The 24,788-nt window shown below is 43.4% G+C and overlaps 1 protein-coding gene across 9 annotated transcripts in view; it reads left to right on the forward strand.

Moving 5' to 3' along the window:
- The window catches only part of chtopa (chromatin target of PRMT1a), a 53,933-nt gene that overhangs the window by 23,859 nt on the left and 5,286 nt on the right, over positions 1–24,788 (forward strand). For 5 of the 9 annotated variants that reach the window (XM_078534064.1, XM_078534069.1, XM_078534066.1 and 2 more), the window contains exons 4-5: positions 16,216–16,381; positions 22,110–22,232. In XM_078534064.1, the coding sequence (XP_078390190.1) occupies positions 16,216–16,381; positions 22,110–22,232 (289 nt within the window). The remainder of the gene's footprint in view (positions 1–16,215; positions 16,382–22,109; positions 22,233–24,788) is intronic. The other 4 variants (XM_078534065.1, XM_078534071.1, XM_078534068.1 and 1 more) reach the window with 1 other exon arrangement.

Raw genomic sequence — 24,788 nt, forward strand, 5'->3', positions numbered from 1 at the left:
AATCGATCCACATAACTACAGTTCTCCATCCCAGGACTCATTCTTGTAAATCTCCTCTGTACTCTCTCCGATGCCTTCACATCCTTCCTGAAGTATGGCACCCAGAACTGGACGCAGTACTCCAGATGAGGCCTCGACTCTTGTACTCAATGCCCCTATTAGTAAAGTCTAGATACTATATTTATTAACTGCTCTCTCAACATGCCCTGCCATCTTCAATGACCTACGCACATATACACTGAGGCCCCTCTGTTCCTGCAGCTTCTTTAGAGACTCTTCCTTTATTTTATACTGTCTCATCGTATCTTCCCTTCCAAAACAAATCACCTCACACCTCTCTGCGTTGAACTTCATCTGTTACTTGTCTGCCCAATCCACCAACATGTCTCTGTCCTTTTGAAGTTCAAGACTATCCCCATCACAGGCTTGCTCCTTCTCGCGCTCTTTTAACTCTCCGACTACATGCTCAGTCTCCTGGAGCTTTGTCTAGAATTCAAAATGGCATCGCTATTCCTTGGAGACAAAGGGATTTCCCATGCTTGCCAGTTTTCGCAGGGTCCACAAAATGGTAATCTTGAAGAAAATTTAGTAATGGCTGCCTGGATTGGCAACCTCCTGACCTCTTTTGTCCAGCTATTTGTAAACTGTCGAATTGGAGCTCTTGCTTGTTTTTTTTACTGAGCTTCAGACGAGCTCAGGCTCCAGCTTGGGGTATGGGTTTTGGCAGCAAGTTTCTTTCAAATGGTACTTCTGGCACTGAAATACTTAGAGAGTTCTCAGGACTTGCTGTAGCTTGGAATTTTAAAACATTTAGCTCACCCTCACAGGCTCTGTCACCTCTGCACTCTGAAGCTGGACCTCTGAAGGAGGTTCAATGGAGTCTTCTGCGCAATAAGGTATTTTAAATTGGTGCCTTCAGCTTCCAGGACTTTGGAGCATTTTCTGGCAATTTTTCCTCTGCCCCTCTGCTTCTTTTCAGGCCAGAATGCTTTGTTGAATTTTTCTCAGCCTTCTAGCATTTGGTTTGTCTCTGCATTTTAGTGAGGATATGGGATTTTATCCCAATGCTATCAGTCTCCTGGGGTCTTATGTAGGTTAACTAAGTTTTTATTAACTACAAGAACTATTTGCACATGTTCTTATCTACAGTGAAGAGTACAAGCTAGGAACTGTCTACATGCTTAGTCTGTACATGTCTCTGCTCAATGACACCCTGACCCTACGCCTGGGCTATGTGCATTTTTCCATCACTCTGTAGGCAGTACTGTCCTCAGTCCCCACATCAACCCAATATGTGCCAGACCCTTATACTGCAGAACAGCACTCTGGGTGTTCCTACAACACATGAACTGCAGTGGCTCAAGATGGCAGCACACCACCATCTTCTCAAGGGCAATTAGGGATGGGCAATAAACGCTGGCCTAGCCGGTGACGCCCACATCCCATGAGCGAATAAAACAAATTATTTCTCTCAAGTTTGGGCAACAGGTGAAACAAGTTGTTTCGTGCTGCTACTGTGCAATAGCAACATGAGCGGCATTAGCCACTAACAGGATGCTGCCATCAAGCCAAAAAGACACTCTGCCTATCACACAAATGAGTAATATAGTATATGAATTTCAGTGCCAGTGTGACGCCAGATATGTAGGCTGTCCGTCCCAAAGACTGGCGAATCATATCAAACAGCATGTTCCAACCGCTGTTTGCAATGGGCAGGGTACAAGCGGTACCCAACCAGCCCGTGCTTGCAAAATTCAAAATGCAGTGATCAACATTAGATGTGATTGTGTGATTCCGAGGCAAGGGAGGAGATAGCAGGGGCGCTGGCAATAATTTTCAATACCTCTCTGGCCACAGGAGAGGTGCCAGAGGTCTGGAGGACAGCCAATGTGGTACCGTTATTCAAGAAAGGAGGAAGGGATGAACCAGGGAACTATAGGCCAGTCGGTCTAACCTCAATGGTGGGGAAACTATTGGAAGCAATTGAGGGACAGAATTAATCTACACTTGGAGAGGCAGGGATTAATCAAGGACAGTCAGCATGGTTTTGTTAAGGGGAGGTCATGTCCGACCAATTTGATTTTTTTGAAGAGGTGACCAGGTGTGTAGATGAACGCAAATGTATTTGATGTAGTCCATTGGACTTCAGCAAGGCTTTTGATAAGGTCCCGCATGGGAGACTGATAACGAAGGTAAGAGCCTATGGGATCCAAGGCAATTTGGACCCAGAATTGGCTGAGTGGCAGGAAGCAGAAGGTGATGGTCGAGGGCTGTTTTTGTGATTGGATGCCTGTGTCCAGTGGGGTTCCACAGGGATCGGTGTTGGGTCCCTTTCTGTTTGTGGTGTATATAAACGACTTAGACTTGAACGTAGGAGGATTGATCAGTAAGTTCACGGATGACACAAAAACTGGTGGGGTGGTAAATAGTGAGGAGGATAGCCTTAGATTACAGGAGGATATAGACGGGCTGGTCAGATGGGCTGATCAGTGGCAAATGGAATTTAATCTGGATGAGTGTGAGGTGATGCAGTTGGGCAGGGCAAACAAGGCATGGGAATGCACGATGAACGGTAGGACCCTGGGAAGTACCGAGGATCAGAAGGACCTTTGTGTGCATGTCCACCAGTCCCTTAAGTTAGTGGGACAGGTAGATAAAGTGGTTAAGAAGGCATATGGGATACTTGCCTTTATTAGCCGAGGCATAGAATATAAGAGCAGGGCGGTTATGCTGGAACTGTATAAAATGCTGGTTAGGCCACAGCTACAGTATTGCGTACAGTTCTGGAATCCGCATTATAGGAAGGATGTGATTGCACTGGAGATTTACCAGGATGTTGCCTGGGTTCGAGAGTTTTAGTTATGAAGAGAGCTTGGATCGATTGTGTTATTTTCCCTGGAGCAGAGGAGATTGAGGGGGGACATGATTGAGGTGTATAAAATTGAGGGGCATAGATAGGGTAGACAGGAAGGAACTTTTCCCCTTTGTGGAGGGATCAATAACCAGGGGGCATAGATTTAAGGTATGGGGCAGGAGGTTTAGAGGGGATGTGAGGAAGAATTTTTTCACCCAGAGGGTGGTGGGAATCTGGAACTCACTGCCTGAAAGGATAGTAGAGGCAGAAACCCTCATAACATTTAAGGAGTATTTGGATGTGCACTTGCGATGCCATGGCATACAAGGCTATGGGCCTAGTGCTGGAAAATGGGATTAGAATAGTTAGGTACTTGTTTGACCGGCGCAGGCTTGATGAGCCAAAGAGCCTTTTTCTGTGCTGTGGACCTCTGACTCTAATTGCTAAATAATCCTCTGTGTGCTAAGCATTACACTGACAACCAATTTAAGATTGTCAGTTGGGCTTGCAATGTGTGCATTTGCATGTACGGGAACCTAAATATACTAATACACAGGGCCCTTGTCCTTTGCAGACAGAAAGAACATGTACAACATTGCGCCTGTTTAAGCTACACAAAATAAGTGATAGCCATTCATTGACTCATTTCTCAGGGCCATGCCTTGATCAATCAAGGTCAAGCTGCCTGGTTTAATTTTCAAACAATGCTTGGCAGTTAACTATCAGTCGCCATCAATGGTGCATTCTTCATGGCAACGCCACTTGCCAACCAACTAGCGCACTTCACATACAGTACAAATTGTTGTTTCCCCCCCTTATATTGACACTCTAGCAAGTGCCCTGAGAATGCAAAACAAAAAGCTTAGACCTGGCGCTCTCTTTTTAACAATACAGAAGGTTCTTATGACTTGAAAACATTACCTTATACGGTGATGGAATCAGATTCCATATACGGTGATGGAATCAGATTCCATACAAACTTTTAAACAGTGATTTAAAAGGTGTCTTGAAGGTAATTTTTTGGTGTTGAGGGAAAAGCTGGAATGTGGGACTAAATTGGGACATAATTTTCAAAGAACCAACACAAGTGTGATTGGCCAAATGGCCTCCTGTTTTGTAAGATTTTATGATACTAAAATGTGTTCCCCTGACAAGTTGTTTAAAACGGATGTTAATGCTACAGCGTTCCCACTATGTAGTGGGAGGAAAGTCCAGGATAGGGGCACATGATATTTAAGTAGCATCTGAAAAGCTTTTCTATATCACCCAAGTCTCAAGATTGGCATACACTCCTTTCTATGTGTTTAAGAACTCGGCTAATTTGTCAAAAGATTAGTTACGGATTCCTGCTGATGAGTTAATTTCCAGGGTGTTGGTGCACTGATGGTATTGTTGCATGTTTTGTGGTGGACCTCCATTTTATGGTTTCAGTCTGAATTTTAAAAGCTCTTGTGTGCATTTCACAGAAGTAATTTCTTGGGATTACCATGTCAAAGTTTAGTTACTTGTTGGGGAGGACTGAGCTCCAGTGATTAGTTGTGAGTGAAGAGTAGCTGGAATTGCTGGCTGTTTTGTAGGTTGGCTCATGCTGTCTTCATGTGACTGGCTGTTGCTTTCTGCAGAATAAACCATTTTCCTACCAACTTAATAGGTATTTCACAGGATAATGTCATGTTTTGTCAATAGTTCCAATTTATTTGATTGCCAGAAGCTCATTTTTCTGATCATCTACTGAGTCTTCAGTCTAATTCATTTCAACACCTGTCATGGAATGCCACCCTGAGATCACAGTTTGCTGGGACGTTTTCTGTGACACTTCTGTCACTGTGGGGCCTAGGATTAGGAGTATGCCGTTTAGCCCTTCGTGCCTGTTCCGTTATCCAATGAGATCATGGCTGATCTGTGATGTAATTCCACATGCTTGCCTTTGACCTATAGCCTTGATTAGATTTTTGTAAACCAAAGGTATTAATCTCAGATTTAAAATTAACATCACCTAGCGTTAGTTGCCATTTGCAAAAGAGAGTTCCTAACTTCTGCCCTTTGTGCATAGAAATGTTTGTAACTTCGCTCCTGAAAGGTGTCTAGTTTCTGAGCATGTTCCTTCACCTTGACTTCCCAACCAACAGAAATAGTTTCTTGCTATCTAGCCTGTCAGTGCTTCTTAATGTCTTGAAAACGTTGATCAAATCACCCCTTTAGTTTCCTAAATTACAGGGAAAACAACCCTAGTTTGTGTAATCCTAGAAATTCTCTGGCAGCATTTGTGGATAAAGGAAGAAGCATTGATTGGAAACACTCACTTTGTTTCTCTCTCCACATATGCTACTAGGCCTGATAAGTATTTCTAGCAGTTTCTGTTTATCTTCCAGATTTCCAGCATCGGCACTATTTTGCCCTTGTCTAGTTATTGTAACCTTGGAGCCCAGGTAGCTTTCTGGTAAATCTGTGCTGTACTCCCTCTAAGGCCAGTCTTTCCTTTCTAAAGTGTGATGCCTAGAGTTGAACACAGATGTGCAGGTGAGATCTAACCAGAATTTTGTGTAGCTTTAGCTTAACTTCTACTCCATTGTATTCTAGTCCTCTACATATAAAGCCTAGTATTTCATTAGGCTTTGATTTTCTGTACCTGGACACTCAAGTCCCAAGGAAGCTTAATATTAAATCAGGGACCAGAAATTACTAAAATTAACAAACAAAATAGCAGTAATGGAGAAAGTAGTAAATTACTAGGATCAGATAGTTTCTATCCCAGGATTTTAAAGGAAATGGATGAGAAACTTGCAAATGGCTTAACTGTAATCTTCCAAATTCTCTTGACTCATGAACTGTTCCTTCAGATTAGAAAATAACACATGCCACTCTTATTTAAGCAAGGTGACAAAGAAAAACCAGAGAATTATAAACCAGTTTGCCCAAGATCCATTGGCAGAAAATTGGTAGTGTCTGTAATTAACAGCCTCGTTGAATGCCTTGAAATTTTTCAGCTGCCCAGAGAGGGCCAACATGGATTCTGATGAACCTGATTGAATGTTTTGAAGAGGTGATGAAAATCATGTTTAGGGGAATGTCTGTGGATGCCTTTTATGTGGCCTTCTTCTAGAAGGCAATTGATAAGGTCCTTCATAAAAGACAGTTGGCTAAAGTGGAAACCTGTGGAATTGATGGCAAATTATTGACCTGGTTATGAGATTGGCTGAGTGGCAGGAGACAAAATAGGGCTAATGGACAGGCACTCTAATTGATAGGATGTGGCTCGTGGTGTCTTGCAAGGATCTGTGCAGGGGCCTCAATTATTCACCTTAAATATTATGACTCAGATGGGATAGAGAGCCACGTATCAAAATTTGCCCATGACACAAAGATGGGCGGCATTATAAGCAGCCTAGATGGAATAATTTAAATTACAAAATAGAGGTGCTAGATAATAGTTAATAGATGAAGTGAACGGGCAAAACTCTGGCAAATGGATCTCAAATTAGGCAAATGTGAGGTCATCCACTCGCAACTTAAAATGACAGAGCAGGGTACTTTCTAAATGATGAAAAGCTAGAAACAGTGACAGTCCGAAGAAATTTGGTGGAAAGGATCCAGGTACACAGCTCATTAAAACCTGTACAGAAAATAATCAAAAGGATAATTGCATGTTGGCCTTTATATCTAGAGGACTAGCATTCAAGTGTAAGGGGTCATTCTTCCATAATACAAAGCCTTGTTTAGACCACAATTGGAGTTCTGTGAGCAGTCCTAGGCACCGCACCTTAAGAAGGATATCTTAGCCTTAGCGGTCATGCAGTGTAGGTTTACCAGAATGATCCTGTCTTCCCTCGGTTCTGACGAACGGCCTTCATGATGTCATGACTCACTGGGGATAGTGCGCTGTAATGTCAAGCCCCCCTGTTCCCTGAGCCGTGACAGATGTGAAAGGTTTGAACAAACCATCAGATTGCCCCAATTCTATCTAACTTTTAATTTAGGTTAACAGAATCCAAGCACCAGGTTTGTAAACTTAATAAGTAAGTAACTGTTTATTGAATAAATTGTCTTTAACTAGTGGCAAAAGAAAGAAATATGAACTGCTAACTTCTATCTCAATAACTTAAACTCGACTCCTCCTTAAACCCCTGTATATACGCATGACACACAAAACATGGATTTTAAGGCTGAGATAAAACAGTTCAATAGCACCAATCTGGAGTACAGGGTTAGATGTGTTGATTTTGATTGATGTCTTCCAAATTCCTTGCAGTTTGTTGCTGATGACACGAGGTGGTCTCCCAGCATTTTCAGTCTGTGTCTCAATGGTTGAGAAACTTGCTCTTCAGTGTCTCAATGGTAATTTTTCACCTTTTTCTCTTGACAGGGTTTTTCAGAGAAAGTAGGTTACAGAGATGAGGGATACCCAGCTAGTTGTTATGGCAGAATTGCTGGAATCTTACAAACACAGAGAGAGAGTCTTCCCTCTTTGCAGGCTAGGAGCTGTTCTGGCTGCACTGTTACCCCACACACCCCTGGTCACCTGGTCAGGAGCCAATTAACATGCTGTCATCAAGCAAGCTCCCCTTAGCCCCGAACCCCTTTCCAGCACCATCCTGTTCTCTTATGGCACCCTATGTTCCAGGATAGCAACATTGTCAACATTCCTCCATCCTGCTCCAGTGAACATGTCCTTCAACTGCAGCTGTGGTAGTTTTTAAAGCCACAGTCCAAGAAAATAAAAAGATATGTTCTTTACAACAGTCCAACAGAAATAAAACAGATATGTTCCTTACGATGACCTGAAATATTAATTCTGTTCCTATCCACCAATATTGTCTGACCTGAATATTTCCAGCATTTTTTTTTGTTTTAATTTCAGATGTCTAGCTTCTGCGGTATTTTGCTTTTGTTTTCCCAGAATGGTACCTGGAATCCAAGGGTAAAACAGTTTCTCCTGGTTGGGGAGTCCAGGACTAGGGGGCATGGTGAAAAACTAGAACATGACCTCTCAGGAATAAAATTAGGAAACACTTCACGCAAAGGGTGGTAGAACTTTGGCATTCCCTTCTGCAAACAATTGATGCTAGCTCAGCTGTAAATTTTAAATTTGAGTGATAGATTTTGTTATATAAAGATATTAAGGGGCCTAAGGTGGATATATGGAGCTATTTCACAGATCAGTCATGACCAAAATGAATGATAGAACAAGCTTGAGGGTAAATGGCCTCCTCCTGTTCCTTCCTATGTTTCTATATCTCTTTGAACCTCCACTGCTTTTAGGTTTTCACTATTTAGAAAGTTCTCTGATTCATTTTGGTGAGAGAAAGTAAGAGTTTTCCCTAGCTCACTTAGCATGCAAGGATGACCATGAATAAATGAGGGTAGGAGGACAACATATTTTACCATGTGATTCAAATCCTCATGTCAAATAGGGTTGAGGTAGCACAGCATCATCCTTCCAGCATTAGGATGCCAGAACTAGCTGAGACCGCATGTTTGCTGAGGTGATACTTTGCCTTAGTCCAATACCAACCCAACTGGTGAATGATGAAACTAAACACTAATACTTTTCTTCATAATAGGCTTATTTACAGAATGCAACATTACATATGTCTGCTGCCTGCCGAGCATCCAGTGTCCCAGCAGTAAAGTGCTCTCAGTACTTAATTAAACAATGCCCTTCACCTGTACCTTAACTATATCATTAACATCCCATTAACAGATTCCTTCTTTCTTTAAACAAAAACTTTATAACATACTGAAATAATTACAAAAATCAAAAGGAAGTTATTTTCCATATTTTGTATGACCCATCACAGTAAAAGACATCCCTCTTCTAGGGTGTCCAACAATTCCTTTGAGCAGGCATTTCTTTTTGCGGAGCAGTCCAATTATTGGTGACTTGCAATGACTTGTTTTATCTTGGAGATCTCTTTTCTCTCTTACATTTCTTTTATGCTCGCTAGGTCAATCCTTAACCTTTTCTCAGTCACACTATGTCGAATGATTGTCTCATGGAGAATGGTTATCCACATTGCATTCAATGGGCAGACTTTTCTCAGAATATACCTTGTATAGGATTTTCCTCAAAATGTTTGATAAGTAAAACCCCCTATCTATCGTGTCTACTAGAGCCAGTGTTTCTGCAGCTAGGGTACTTTAATCTACCCTCTTTATTTTCTTGGCTTTCCAGTCCAAGGGACAACACTTTACACTTTTACCCACAAGAATATTATAAACCCAGCTGTACTTGAATACCCATCTGAAGGTTTGGCATTAGAAGCGTCACTAGAAAGGACTAATTTCATGTCCTTCAGGTCATGAGTTCTCTGAATTTAATCTCCTGTTTCCAATACGCAGATGATACATTTGCTGTACTTGAATCTGCGGTTGCATGTAAGTTTTTTTTAACCTTAATGGGCTCCATCCTGCGCTCAAGTTCACTTTTGAAATGGAACAAACAAGCTCACTTTCCTCTGCTAGTTGAGAAATCAGCCAATGGGTTCTCTGCTACTGTCTATCAGAAACCCATCTTCAATGGTCAATATGTGTTGAAATTCTTACAGTTCCACGCACTGTAAATAGAACCTGAGCCATTTGTTCACCGTGCAAGCTTGATGCCAATGTAGGGTGCATCTTGCTGGGTAATGGCTACGTACTGATCTGATCATTGCGCACTATGTACCATGCAAAGTTAGGCTTAAGGCCAACACTTTTGGTTCTGAAAAGTTCCCAGTCTACCTAAGATTACCCTGGAATGGTAAGGTGTCTCAAGTATTTGAGCAGCAGGTGAAGCTAGCCATTTTGTGCTACTATTCAACAGCAGCACGAATAGTATTCTCCACTAATGGGATGCTGCCGCCAAGCCAAAAAGATGTTCTGCCTACCACCCAAATCTGTAATGTGGCATATGAATTTTAGGCCATGTGAGATACCAGGTATATGGGCGTTGAATCCCGATGACTGGTGGATTGTATCAAACAGCAAGTCCCTTTAGCTGTTCGCAACAGGCAAAGTACTGACCATACTCAACCAACCCATGCTTGCACAGCTCAGAACATAGTGTCTAGCATTAGATGTGATTCTGCGATTGGTCAACACTTGTTAACAATTCCAGTTGTGCTAAGAATTACACTAACAACCAAATTAAGATTCAGTTGGTCTGACAGTGTAGCTGGCTCATTTACACATGCTCAAAGCTACATATATTCACACAGGTCCCTGTCCTTTGCATACAGAAATAACATGTCCATGCATTGCGCCTTTTTCAATGAAGTAAAAGCTTGGCTGAGAACTGTTCCCTGATTCACTTCCCCATGATAATGCTTTGATCAATCAAGAGCTGACTTGCCTGATTTGAATTTAAGCAAAAGCTTGGCAGTTAACTTCCATGGTGCATTCTCCATGGCAACACATCTGCCAATCAAGGTCTACTTGCCAACCAGTCGGCACCCTCTTCTCATGCTGTATAAATTGTTGTTTCCTTTGAGATTTGGTGTTCTTGCAATTCTGTCCTGATGAGCGCAAGACAAAAAGCTTTGACAGTATGTCTCTTCTCAGCAATACTCCATTCCTTCAATGTTCTATTTCCTGCAAAACTCCTCAGTTGTTGTGTTTCATCGTAGTGCTAAGTTCCAATACACCATCACTGGCATCGGGTCTTGTCTGAGTACATAACCAATTTAACCCTGCAATCAAACTTCTTAACTGCTCTGTTTCTTCTTTGGATACAAGATCATCTTTCTGTGATGACCTAGCCTGATTTATCGGGATGCAATTAATAATTTCTCGATGTGATGTTGATTCAAGCTTATTCCCAGCCTATTCTGATTAATGTCTAAGCGTATATATTTAAAGACCTCTGAAGCCTGACTTCCGATCTTAAATTCCCCTTTTCTCTTATCTACAAAAAATTCCTCAGAACCTCCCCATAGCAAACCATTTTCGGCATCTCTATGATGCATGGCAGTTTCTCTTGTGATACCAGTAGAAGATTGCTGGATCTGTTTTAGCTGAATATAGCCGATTTTCAGCAAGACTGATTAATCAAGAAATAGCATGCCCTCAATTCTATCCATAAACGCATTTGTTTAATTTTCAGAGCTCTTCTTCTCCACCCCCCCCACCACACACACACACACGCATCACTTGCTTTTTTGGGTGGTTTCAAACACTACTTTGAAAACTTTTACCCTGCAAAAATACAGCTTTTATGTTGATCGACATACATTCCCACGAATATGTGGCTATCAGTGCTAAGAATATTTTCAAAATCACTTTTCCTACCATAGGGCAGCCCGCTGCAACATTTTTTTTATTCATTCACGGATTGTGGCTTCGCTGGCTGGGCCAGCATTTATTGTCCATCCCTAGTTGCCCTTGAGAAGGTGGTGGTGAGCTGCCTTCTTGAACCACTGCAGCCCATGTGATGTAGATACACCCACAGCGCTGTTAGGGAGGGAGTTCCAGGATTTTGACCCAGCGACAGTGAAGGACCGGCCAATATATTTCCAAGTCAGGATGGTGAGTTACTTGGAGGGAAACCATAGAACACTACAGCACTAAAAACAGGCCGTTCAGCCCTTCTAGTCTGTGCTGAAATATTATTCCGCTAGTCCCATTGACCTGCACCTAGTCCATAACCCTCCAGACCTCTCCCATCCATGTATCTATCTAATTTATTCTTAAAACTTAGGAGTGAGCCCGCATTTACTATGTCAAATGGTAGCTCGTTCCACACACTCACCACTCTGAGTGAAGAAGTTCCCCCTAATTGTTCCCCCTAAACCTTTCCCCTTTCACCCTAAAGCCATGTCCTCTCGTGTTTATTTCTCCTAATCTAAGTGGAAAGAGCCTACTCGCATTTACTCTGTCTATACCCCTCACAATTTTGTAAACTTCTATCAAATCTCCCCTCATTCTTCTACCCTCCAAGGAATAAAGTCCTAACCTGTTTAATCTTTCCCTGTAACTCAACTCCTTAAGACCCGGCAACATCCTAGTAAGTCTTCTCTGCACTCTCTCAATCTTACTGATATCCTTCCTGTAGTTAGGTGACCAGAACTGCACACAATACTCCAAAGTTGGCCTCACCAATGTCTTATACAGGTGGTGGTGGTATTCCCTTGTGTCTGCTGTCCTTGTCCTTCTAGGCAGTAGTGGTTGTGGGTTTGGAAGGTGCTGTCTAAGGAGCCTTGAATTCCTGCACTGCATCTTGTAGATGGTACACACTGCTGCTACTGTGCGTCGGTGGTGGAGGGAGTGAATGTTTGTGGATGTGGTGCCAATCAAGTGGGCTGCTTTGTCATGATGGTGTCAAGCTTCTTGAGTGTTGTGGGAGCTGCACTCGTCCAGTCAAGTGGGGAGTATTCCATCACCCTCCTGACTTGTGCCTTGTAGATGGTGGACAGGCTTTGGAGAGCCAGGAGGTGAGTTACTCGTCACACGATTCCCAGCCTCTGACCTCTTGTAGCCACAGTATTTATATGGCTAATCCAGTTCAGTTTCTGGTCAATGGTATCCCCCTCAGGATGTTGACAGTGGGGGATTCAGTGATGGTAATGCCATTGAACATCAAGGGACAATGGTTGGATTCTCTCTTGGTGGAGATGGTCATTGCCTGACACTTGTTTGGTGCAAATGTTACTTGCCAGTTGTCAGCCCAAGCCTGGGTATTGTCCAGGTCTGCATTTGGACATGAACTGCTTCAGTATCTGAGGAGTCGTGAATGGCGCTGAACATTGTGCGAACATCCCCCACTTCTGACCTTATGGAAGGAAGGTCATTGATGAAGCAGCTGAAGATGGTTGGGCCAAGGACACTACCCTGAGGAACTCCTGCAGTGATGTCCTGGAGCTGAGATAACTGACCTCCCACAACCATCTTCTTTTGTGCTCGGTATGGCTCCATATAGCAGAGAGTTTTCCCCCTGATTCCCATTGACTCCAGTTTTGCTGAGTCTCCTTGATGCCACACTCAGTCAAAGGTGGCCTTGATGTCAAGGGCAGTCGCTCTTTCCTCACTTCAGGAGCTCAGCTCTTTTGTCCATGTTTGAGCCAAGGCTGTAAGTCAGGAGCTGAGTGGCCCTGGCGGAACCCAATTTGGGCATCATTGAGCAGGTTATTGCTAAGCGAGTGCCGCACGTTAACACTGTTGATGACCCCTTCCATTTACTGATGATCAAGCGTAGACTGATGGGGCGGTAATTGGCCGGGTTGGATTTGTCCTGCTTTTTGTGTACAGACAGACCTGGGCAATTTTCCACATAGCCAAGTAGATGCCAGTGTTGTAGCTGTACTGAAACAGCTTGGCTAGGGGCGCGGCAAGTTCTGGAGCACAAGTCTTCAGTGCTTTTGCCGCAATATTGTTAGGGCCTGTCGCCTTTGCAGTATCCTGTGCCTTCAGCCAATTCTTGAATCGAATTGGCTGAAAACTGGCATCTGTGATGCTCACAGGCCGAGATGGATCATCCACTCGGCACTTCTGGCTGAAGATTGTTGCAAATACTTCAGCCTTGTCTTTTGCACTGATGTGCTGGGCTCTTCCATCATTGAGGATGGGGATATTTGTGGAGCCTCCTCCTCCAGTGAGTTGTTTAATTGTCCACCACCATTCACGACTGGATGTGGCAGGACTGCAGAGCTTGGATCTGATCCATTGGTTGTGGGATCACTTAGCTCTATCACTTGCTGCTTATGCTGTTTGGCACGCAAGTAGTCCTGTGATCATAGTTTCACCAGATTGACATCTCATGTTTTAGATATACCTGGTGCTGCTCCTGGCATGCCCTCCTGCACTCTTCATTGAACCAGGGTTGAGCCCTTGGCTTGATGGTAATGCTAGAGTGGGGGATATGCCAGGCTAGAACTTGTGTTCGAGTACAATTCTGCTGCTGATGGCTCACAGCGCCTCCTGGATGCCCAGTCTTGAGTTGCTAGATCTGTTCAAAATCTAACCCATTTAACACGGTGGTAGTGCCACACAACACGATAGCGGGTATCCTCAATGTGAAGGCGGGACTTCATCTCCACAATGACTGTGGTGGCCACTCCTACCGATACTGTCATGGACACCTGTGGCAAGCAGGTTGGTGAAGATGAGGTCAAGTATGTTTTTCCCTCTTGTTGGTTCCCTCATCACCTGCTGCGGACCCAGTCTAGTAGCTATGTCCTTTAGGACTTGACCAGCTTGGTCAGTAGTGGTGCTACCAAGCCACTCTTGGTGATGGACATTGAAGTCCCCCCCGCCCAGAGTACATTCTGTGCCCTTGCCACCCTCAGTACTTCCTCCAAGTGGTGTTCAACATGGGGGAGCACTGATTCATCAGCTGGGGGTAGGTCGTGGTAATCAGGAGGTTACCTTTGTTTGACCTGAGACTTCATGGCGTCCGGTGCCGATGTTGAGGACTCCCAGGGCAACTCCTTCCCGACTGTATACCACTGTGCCGCCACCTCTGCTGGTGCCTGGATGGTGATTGTGGTGGTTTCTGTGACATAATCTGTAAGGTATAATTCCGTGAGGGTGATTATGTCAGGCTGTTGCTTGACTCGCCTGTGAGACAACTCTCCCAATTTTAGCACTAACCCCAGATGTCAGTAAGGAAAACTGTGCAGGGTTGACAGGGCTGCGATTGCCGTTGTCGTTTCCGGTGCCTCGGTCGACGCCCATCTTTGTATTCATTCTTTGTTGTGGTTTGAGTTACAACTGAGTGGCTCAGACCATTTCAGAGGGCATTTAAGAGTCAACCACATTGCTGTGGGTCTGGAGTCACAGGCCAGACCAGGGAAGGATATTAGTGAACCAGATGGGTTTTTACAACAATGGTTTCATGGTCATCATTAGACTTTTTAATTCCAGATTTTTATTGAATTCAAATTCCACAACTGCGGTGGCAGGATTCGAACCCGGGTCCCCAGAGCTAGAAACAAGTAGAACTTTCATATTCCCAGACCTTACTTCGATCCTTATTACTGAGTAAATCTAAATAATATTTCAACCGATCCATCCCACATACTGTCATTGCGATATGTAGGATAGAGGTTGTACAAATAAATGAATCTGCGACTAGGACACTCGTTACCAGACTGAAGCTTCTGAATTTTGTGTTGTGTGTAGTTTTGTAAACCTTTTTGTCATGCTTTGAACAGTTTACCATCTAATATTTCGAGTCGCATCTGAAACACCTGTTAAGTTTTCCAGGCAATCCTGGGGGTTCATTCATATTATTATTACTCCAATCCTGTTGCCTGCCAGACCTGCCAAAGCTGTCTCCATCCTTGTTTCTTTTGTCTGTAATCTTTTATTGTATAATGGCTGCGTCCCATATATGAACGGTCTCAGAAGGCTGTGATCATTGAGCCCTCCACCTTCTGTGACCCTGCTGAATGTCCCATTTATTCTATGAAGGCTGTAGGGAATGACTGTTTTCCCGGGAATTTTTTTATTAAAGCATCAAGACATCTGATCCAAAAGCGTGTACTTTGAAAATTGAACTCTTTAAAACCAAGAGCCCATCAATGTGTGACACTTAGCACAATCCAACAATTTGAAAGTGAGCACTGAACAAGGAATTTCCCAATTGAATTTCTACAATCTTTTACATGGCCTATTAAAATTCATATATTTCTCTATGGAATATCCATCCATCTTTCTAAACCTATCAAAGCCTGACCATGCCTCATAGGCATTTAATAGATCATCTTTCTCATAAATTTTACCCATGAAATTAAATAGAATATCCAAACCTCCTTTACTGTCAACTGACAAGCATCCAGTTCACAAGCTTTGCTGCTGATTTTGTTTTTGTTTTTGTCAGGAAGTGACAATGCCTTGTTTTCTCTTTGGTAAATCTGTGACCCATGTCCACGTATCCATTCTATTTTTCCATTGGTCACAGACTCAGATTTGGATAACAGCAGTGGGTAGTCGTATGTGACATTGTCTACCTGCGTTCAGCCATTTTTTTCACAAAAGCTACTGGAATTAGTCTTCTGCCCGGGGGGTGGGGGGAGAAAAATTCTTAGTTTCCCATCTTCACCTTTTAGGCAACCATTCTGTACTATCTTGCTAGTCGAATCCCAAGACAGTTGAGGTGTGAAACTAGACAATTTTCTTGATGAGTTTAATCACAATGCATCACGTATGTTTGCATCATACTTATCACCCAGTACCCCAGCAGCCCCTCTTTATAAGTGCTCTTCACCTGTTTATCTTAACTATATTTAACTAACCATTAACACTTAGTGGGTGGGAGCCTGTTGCTAATGCATGTGAAACTGCATTTATAGGCATTGTCCTGCACTGTAAAGTATTCGACACAGTTGTGTGATGTATCTTGAGCTGTTTCTATATTCCAAAGTTAATTTTGTAACTTTCTGGCCCAGAAGAGTCTGAAACAGCGTCTAGGTAAGAGCAACATCCAAGCACGCCTGGGACGACCGGTGGGAGCTTTGGCACGAGGACCAATTGTTGGCCGGGGATCGCCAAGAGGAGGTGTGCGCCTTGGTCGTGGTGGAAGAGGAGGTGCGAGAGGAGGGCTTCCTCTCCGAGGTAGGTGGTATTGTACAAGTAATTAAGAGCTGTCTACAGTGCATTGAGTTGGATATAAGTGGCTGCTGATGTGATGCACGATGGCTGGGAGATTACTCCAATTTCACTACATTACATCCTTTACCCACAATTTAAAAGTACCTGTTACCTATGGAATACCTGGGGCATCCTGAAGGTGTGGAATGCACTATAATGGTACCAGTCCTAGTCTTCCATTGCTGCAGCCCCAATCCCAATGTTAGAGCCATATGTCATGTCTATGAATATGTCTTTACAGGTATTAGGACCTGTTGTCCATTGGTCCCTCCAACCAATGATGCTATTTTGTTTTCCATTCCCCACTCCTTTGTTTGTTGCCAAAGCCCAGCAAGGCTACTGCCATAGGTGGAGCCATCACCAATAGGCATTTGTATATTTGACTTCTGCCCTGATATTTGAAGGAAGAGCAGGGTGACTGTCAACATCCAAGAATCTCGGAAATGCAGAGGTCCTGACACATTTAGCAGCATATATCCAGGGTAAGGGGGGTAGACATAGAATTGCAGGGGTTGGTGCAGAAACATCAGATGGTATGGGGAGAGATGTTGGATGGAGGAGAGCACAAACCCTGCACGCCCACAGCACAGCAGCACTCTCCTGCTGGATCTGGCAGTACATGCCTCTCTTTAACTGCTGGGTTTCCTGAATCCTGGTAAACCAGGCTCCAACTGTTCAATCTAAATTGCTGCTGTTATTTTTATTCTTTCATGGGATGTGGGCGTCACTGGCAAGGCCAGCATTTGTTGCCCATCCCTACCTAACTGCCCTTGCTTGGCCATTTCAGAGGGTAGTTAAGAGTTAACCACGTTGCTGTGGGCCTGGAGTCACATGTAGGCCAAACCAGGTAAGGATGACAAATTTCCTTCCCTAAAGGGTATTAGTGAAACTGGGTTTTTACAACAATCAATGTTAGTTTCATGGTCACCGTTACTGAAACTAGCTTTATATTCCAGATTTACTCATTAAATTCAAATACCACCAGCTGCCATGGTGGGATTTGAACCCAGGTTTCCAGAGCATCAGCCTGGGCCTCTGGGTTACTAGTCCAGCGACATTACCACTATGCCACCGCCTCCCCCTAAATTTTAATTAGCTATCAGCACTTTATTTACCAATCAACTTGTGTGTTTGTATTTCTGTTGGGGAGGTCAAGACATGCATTTGATGACAAATGGGAAAAATACTTTGTGAATTGCTCGGTGTAAATATATATTTTTTAAAATCTGCTTTGTGTGAAGCTTGTGTAAGGTATGTGTTTGGGCAGGTGACCCAGTGATGGTTTATACAGTGTGTTTGCGTAAGGGACCTGGTGCTGGTGTAGGGGGTGTGTTTGCGTAAGGGACCTGGTGCTGGTGTGGGGGGTGTGTTTGAGCAGGTGATCTTGTGCTGGATTAGGGGGTGTGTTTGAGCAGGTGACCTGGTGCCAATGTGGGGGATGTGTTTAAGCAGGGGTTCTGGTGCTCGATGAGGTTCTGGAATTGTTTGACTAGTCAGTCACCAACTTGGAAGTTTTTACACTAGTGGAAATAGACTGAAATGCTGAGCCTGACATGTTGGAGAAAGGAATATACCTCACGTTATTTTGAATGTAAAAATAAGGAACAGGAATAGACTGAAACATGGAATGAATACAGCACAGATGGAGGCTGTTCACCCTGTTGTCTGTGCCGGGTCTCTGCAAGAGCAATGCACCTATTGCCACTGCCTTACCTTTTTCCCATCGTCCTACGAACTTCTCTTCAGATAATGATCTTTTGAATGCTGCAATGAAATCTGCCTCTGGCACACACACACTCGAGCAGTGTACCCCAGATCCAAACAACTTGCTGCATAAAGAAGTTTTCCTCATGTCAACATTTTCTTTTGGTGAGTTAAATTGGTCCTCCGGTTCTTGATTCTACTGCCAATAGGAACAGTTTCTCCCTACCTACTTTGACCAGATTCCTTATGGTTTTGAATACCTCTATCATATCTCTCCTCAACCTTCTCTAAGTGGCGTTCCTTATCACTGGAGCTATTATTATGTATCTTGCATCCCTCCTAAAGTGTGGTGCCCAGAACTGGATGCAATGCCCCAATTGAGGCCAAACCAGAGTTTTATACAGATTTATCATAACTTCCTTGTTCTTGTACTCCATGCGCTTTTTTATAAAGCCCAGAATCCCATATACATTATTAACCGCTCTCCCAACCTTACCTGTCACCTTCAATGCTTTCTGCACATATACACCCAGGTCCCTCTGCTCCTGCATCCCCTTTAGAATTGTAACTTTTATAATATATTGTTTCTCCCTGTTATTCCTACCTAAATATATTATTTTGCACTGGTCTGCATTAAATTTCATCTGCCACATGTCTGTCCATTCTACCAGCCTGCCCATGTCCCTTTGAAGTCAGTTCACAATACTTCCAAGTTTTGTGTCATCCACAAATTTTGAAATTTGTGTCCTGTGCACCAATCTAGGCCATTAATATAGATAGAGAAGAGCAGGGGTCCTATCACAGACCCCCTGGGGAACCTTCCTCCAGTCCAAAAGGCAGCCATTCACCACGACTGTTTCCTGTCAATTCAAGCAGTTTTGTATCTATATTGCTACTGTCCCTTTTATTCCATGCACTCCTAAGTTTGTTCAAAGTCTGTTGTGCGGCACTTTATCAAATGCCTTTTGGAAGTCCATCTACATCAACCTCATTGTCCTCATCTACCCTCTGTTACCTCATCAAAAAACTCAAAATAACTAAGTTAATCACGATTTGCCTTAAATCTGTGCTGGCTTTTCTTAATTAACCCGCATTTGCCCAAGTGACTATTAATTTTATCCCCAATTATTATTTCTAAAAACTTCCCCACCATTGAAGCTAAACTGACTGGCCTGTAGTTGCTGGGCTTATCCTTGCATCCCCTTTGAACAAGGGTGTCCCATTTGCAATCCTACTCTAAGATTTGAAATGAAGTGGCTGTGCCTTGTGTGCATGGAGAAAAACACTTGAACAGACTTGAGATGCAAGGCTTTCTTCTGTGCTGTAACACTGAATTATTTTATTTTAGTTTCTCCTCAAAGGTATGAATTCATTGCTGTGGTACAGTTCCACATTGTTGGCTTGTCCACCTGGTCTTTTTTAACGTGTGCAATGAGGATGAATGTTTGGTCATTGCAACTACGTGCTGACATAGCCACAGTGGTTGACCTTCCCAGCTGAGGGGCACCATGGCCAGTGGTCACAGCCCTATACTCAGTCCAGGTAGTCTGTGATTGGAACCTGGAGCATTCCTGCACTACGTAGCTTAGCTTCTCACTGAACAAAACTGAAGAGCACCATTTTGGTTGCTCTGAGTAAATGTGATAGTTATTTGCTATGATTTTGTCTGTTAGGAACTGGGTTGTGACCCTCATTAATTTTATTTCCTACCTCTTGAGGTGCTTGAGAGGAACCTTTTCCCTTTTGGTTTGTGTAGATTTGATTCTAGACCTCAAAGGGAAAGACTGGTGTTCTAGGTGATTAGGTGCCTGATTCTCCTGATGTATAACAGCAAAGTGATACCCAGTTGTGAAATGTCATCCACATCTGCACCCGGTACTTTGGAAACCATTTAGAGCAGCAGCCATCCGATGCTTTCTTGTTTATATTTGCTGATTACTCGCTCTCTGATCTGTGGGGTGCCATGATTCACAACTGACATAACTCATGTCAAGTCTCGGGGTGCGAATACATTGATTTTGGAAGGCATTTGGAGCTAAAGGCTTCTATATTAGCATGAGACTGTGGGGCAATGAAGGCAGCTGATTGTGAACTGCCATTACTGGTCCATGCTTCTGAGTAACCAGCTTTGTAGTTTGTTTTACAAGTGGCAATGTTTATTAGGGTGTGAGTTATCTCTATAATGAGTGAATCTAAAGAAGCAAAGCAGCTTAGAGGTAGACAAGGACTAGAGGCTAGGCAAGCAGGGCAGTGGTAAGGTATGGGGGATAGGCAACCAGGGCAGTCGGTAGGGTATGGGGGATAAGCAACCAGGGCAGTTGGTAGGTGGAGGGGGATAGGCAACCAGGGCAGTCGGTAGGTGGAGGGGGATAGGCAACCAGGGCAGTCGGTAGGTGGAGGGGGAAGGCAACCAGGACAGTCGGTAGGAGGGGGATAGGTTTGGGCTGTTGTTAAATCACACTGTATGCCAATGAATATGTGTGAGAGAGTTTAACAGTGTTTGGTTAGTGGGGTGAAATGGTGCCCAGTGCAATGGATTGTGCCTGTAGGAGGTAATGGGCTGTGACCAGTGGGAGTCAGGAAAGTGGTGGGTGGGGATAAGGGGAACTTATGGAGAAGAGGACCTGTTTGCCATACTAGAGCTTTTAGTTTCAGAATTTTACAGGTGGCAAAGTTTGAGGTAAAGCTGAGTGAAGCATTCTTATAATGACTGGAAGTAAGTGAAGCCAAACTCGAATGGAACAGAAGTCCAGTCTCCTGTGGCTCATAAACCACAGTATGTCTGACTGAAAGCACAGGGCTTTCCCTTGCCTATGTCAGCTTGTTGGTGCCAGGGTTTAACAGATGTATGCACTGGGAATGGGAGCTGGAGAGAGGCCTGCAGCTTACAATCATAAGAACAGAAGCAACCCAGGACATTTAGGAAGGGAGTGAAGATGAATAAAATGAGCATTGATGTAAAGCAGTAGTAAACATATGGCTGCCCTGCACTTGTTGGCCCTCAACCTGGCTTAATATATCTCCTGATGGGGAGGAAATGTAGACCCAGTTTCATGAGGGACTCTACCTGCATTGCCTGAGGAACCAGCCCAGATTTCCGATCTGCTTTTGCATAGTGTTGCATGATAATTACAGCACAAACAGGCCTTCAGCCCAACAGGCCTATTCTGTGCTTATGTCCCACACACAAGCCTCCTCCATCTAACCTCATTGACATATCCTTCTATTCCTTTCTCCATCATAGGCAGAGTAGCTTTCCCCTGAAATGTAACTGCTATTCATTTCAATTATACCTTGTGCAATGAGTTCTACATTCTCACCACTCCCTGGATAAAGAAGTTTCTCCTGAATTCCCTCATGGTTTCACTGATGCTTACCTTATATGATCCCTAGTTTTGGTCTCCCCGAGTGGAAACATCTCTATATCTACCCGATCAAATCCTTTCATCATTTTGATGATTCTATCACATCATTGTATCGTAAATCTTTTTTGCACCTCCTCTAGTACTTATGTTATTTTTGTAAAATGGAGACCAGACTATTCACAGGAATGTTCAAGTGTGATCCAACCAAGATTCCCGTGCTTCACTTCAACTTGGGGCTCTGACATCCTGTTTTTGTTTAACATTTACAAGGCCTGGGAAGAGGGCAGCTGGTAACGTTTTGTATCCGACCCTCATCTTCCGCTCATTATTTATGTACCGTTCTCTTTTCTCCCTTCCGTCCCCCTCCCTCTGTGGTGACAGTGATCCTTGCCCCTTTGTTGCTGTAATTGTTTCTAAAAGAACATCTGTATTATTTGGCTACGCTCCCCGGCCCTAGGGTTTTTCAGGGTCTTACCCTTCATCTTTTTTAATCCGATGCCACCAGCACTTTTACGGTGGCTCCTTTGGCGCTCTTTAGTCAAATTTCAGCCTCCCTGAAGCAAGTAGCTGTAAAGTGGGGCACAGAGCAGCCTTATTCTAATGTCTGTATTTGTTTTCCTTAGGTCAGAGTCCAAACCGAGGCCGTGGTGGAGTTCCACGATTGGGGCTGAAACGAGGTGGAATGAGAGGCCGAGGAGGCCTGAGCCGAGGGGGCCCACCTGGGCGAGGAGGGATCAGTGGCAGAGGTTCGTGCTACCACTGACCCAGTGGATACGTCATGGTCCTGACTGTTCACCTTCTCAAACATTTGTCTTGAATTTCAGCAATGACTCAACATATTACACACCAGGGTAGCATATGCTGGCCTGGGAATCAGAGGAGAATCCCTAATGTTCTAATTCAGCACACTGGTGTGAAGCAGCAAAACGTTTTATCCTGTTGGATGAAGGAGGCTGAACAGGGTCTCACTGCATAATAGGAGCATGTATTGGATCAGCAGAGGCCACAGCAGGTCAGAGGGTGATTGGAGAGAGATGCTGAGTTCTTGTGGATTGTCAGAAGATGGTGCAGAGATTTCATAAGGAGCAAGTTAGTCTTTACTAAAGTGAAAGATGTTGCAGAGGGGGTCTGGATAGAATGTGGTATCCATTTTTAGAAAGGATGACAGAGCAAATGTGATTAACTACAGGCCAGTTAACATCTGCAATAAGGAAAATTTTAGTCTCTAAGATTAAATTACTATTTACATGGGAACAGGAGGCAATTCAGCTTGAGTCTATTTCTCCAATCAGTTAGACCATGCCAGATCTGTGTCCTAACTCCATCACCTGCCTTCACTCCTTATCCTTTTATACCTTTGGCTAGCAAAAGTGCATCTTTCCCTGATTCAAAATTATTAATAGAGCTAGCATTTATTGTTCTTAGTGAGAAAGAGTTCCATGCTTCTATCACCCTATGCATGGTGTTTCCTAACTTATCTCCTGAATTGCTTGACTTTGGTTTTAAGGTTGATTCCCCCCCCATCAGTGGAAAATGTTTCTCTCTCTACCCTATAAGTTGCTTTCAAAATCCTAAAAACCTTGATCAAATCACCCTGTAACCTAGATCCTATATAGGTCACCCTATATTCCATGGAACACAAGCCAAGTGTATGTAATTTCTTCTTTGAGCCCTGGTAACATTCTAGTGAGTCTACACTGCATTCCTTCCAGGGCCAGTATATCCTTTATGATGTAGTGTCCAGAACTGTACACAGCCCAATGTGGTCTAACCAGGGCTTTGCATAGCTGTAGTAAAACTTCCTTCCCTTTATAATATAGCCCCCTAGTTATAAAGGCTAAAATTCCCTTAGCCTCTTAATTACATTTTAGTGAGCTATGTTAAGGGCCCCTTAGATCCCTTTGGACCTCCACTGTTCCTAGCCAAAATTCCTTTTTTATTTATCCAGAATGGATGACCTCACGCTTGCTTCCATTGAGATCTGTCTACTGTGGTTTTGCCCACTTGCTTAGTCTTTGTCTGGAATTTTATGCTCTGTCTCTGCTACTTACTATACAGTCATCTGTAAACTTGGATAAATGGCTCTCTGTTATCTTGTCATTAATGTTGTGAATGGTTGAGGCCCCAGCACAGATGCCTTCAATTCCATGAACTTTGATTTTAGGTTTCTTGTGTATATCCTTATCAAAGCCAATTTAGAGCATATCCCATATACATTCCCCTGTTCACTGCTTTAGTTACCTCCTCAAAATTCAATTAAGTCCATTATCATGACCTAGCATTTACAAATTCAGGTTACTTCCCCTAACCTGCTCAAATTCTTCTTAAGTGCTCAGTCACCCTGTCCTAAGTTATAGATTCTAATAACTTGCCCACAACAGCTGTTAGACTTAATATCTATTTGTTTTTTTTCTTGTCCCTCTTAAATAATAGTTACATTGGCAATTTACCAACTAAAGGGGCCATTCCTAATTCGAGAGCTTTGAAAGGTATGGCTAAAGCAGTTGTAATTCCTTCGCCTATTTTCTTTAAGACCCTGGAGTGCAAGTTTTCAGGTGCTAGGGATTTATCAGTCGTTAGTGCCATTATTTTCAATATTGTTTTCTTGCTTACGTTAACCTTTATAGTGCTCCAGTCCTTCCTTGATTAATGTTTTCCCTACAGCGTCAGGTGCATTATCCTCATCCGAACCTCTGAAGACTGATTCAGAATAATTTCAGAGCAGTATTGATGTACAGGACTGCATGTATCCTAAATAGAGAAGGTATTGGATAATCAGAATAAAACAATCCCACAATTGATCAGGTCAAAGCTTTGCAACCCTGTCACATCATTGATGGATGGTGGTGAGCAATTAAACTACTAACAAGAGAAGTCATCTGAATGAGCATGTCCGTTCTCAATGATGATTGAGCCTAGCATATGAATGCAATTACCAAGGCTAAAGTGTTTGTGACCACCTTCTGCCAGAGGTGTTGATGCATCATTTCTGAAACCTTCATTACCTAAAAAGGCAAGGGCAGAATGTGCATGAGAAAATCATCACCTTTAAGTTCCTTTCAGGAGGCACACCATCCTGACCTAGACATTTATCGACATTCCTTCAATACTGGGTCAACATTCTGGAACACACTGCCTATTGACACTGTGGAGCACAATTAGACCATGCACTGCAGCGGTTCAAGAAGATGGCCCACCACCGCTTTCTGGAGTGCAGCTGAGGATGGGTAGTAAATGCTAGCCTTGCCAGTGATGCATGCATCTCAAGAATGAATTTTAAGCTTATGAAATGGTGAAGCAAG

Source organism: Cetorhinus maximus, chromosome 36 (assembly GCF_964194155.1).
Source record: "Cetorhinus maximus chromosome 36, sCetMax3.hap1.1, whole genome shotgun sequence".
In the NCBI taxonomy this organism is placed as follows: domain Eukaryota; kingdom Metazoa; phylum Chordata; class Chondrichthyes; order Lamniformes; family Cetorhinidae; genus Cetorhinus; species Cetorhinus maximus.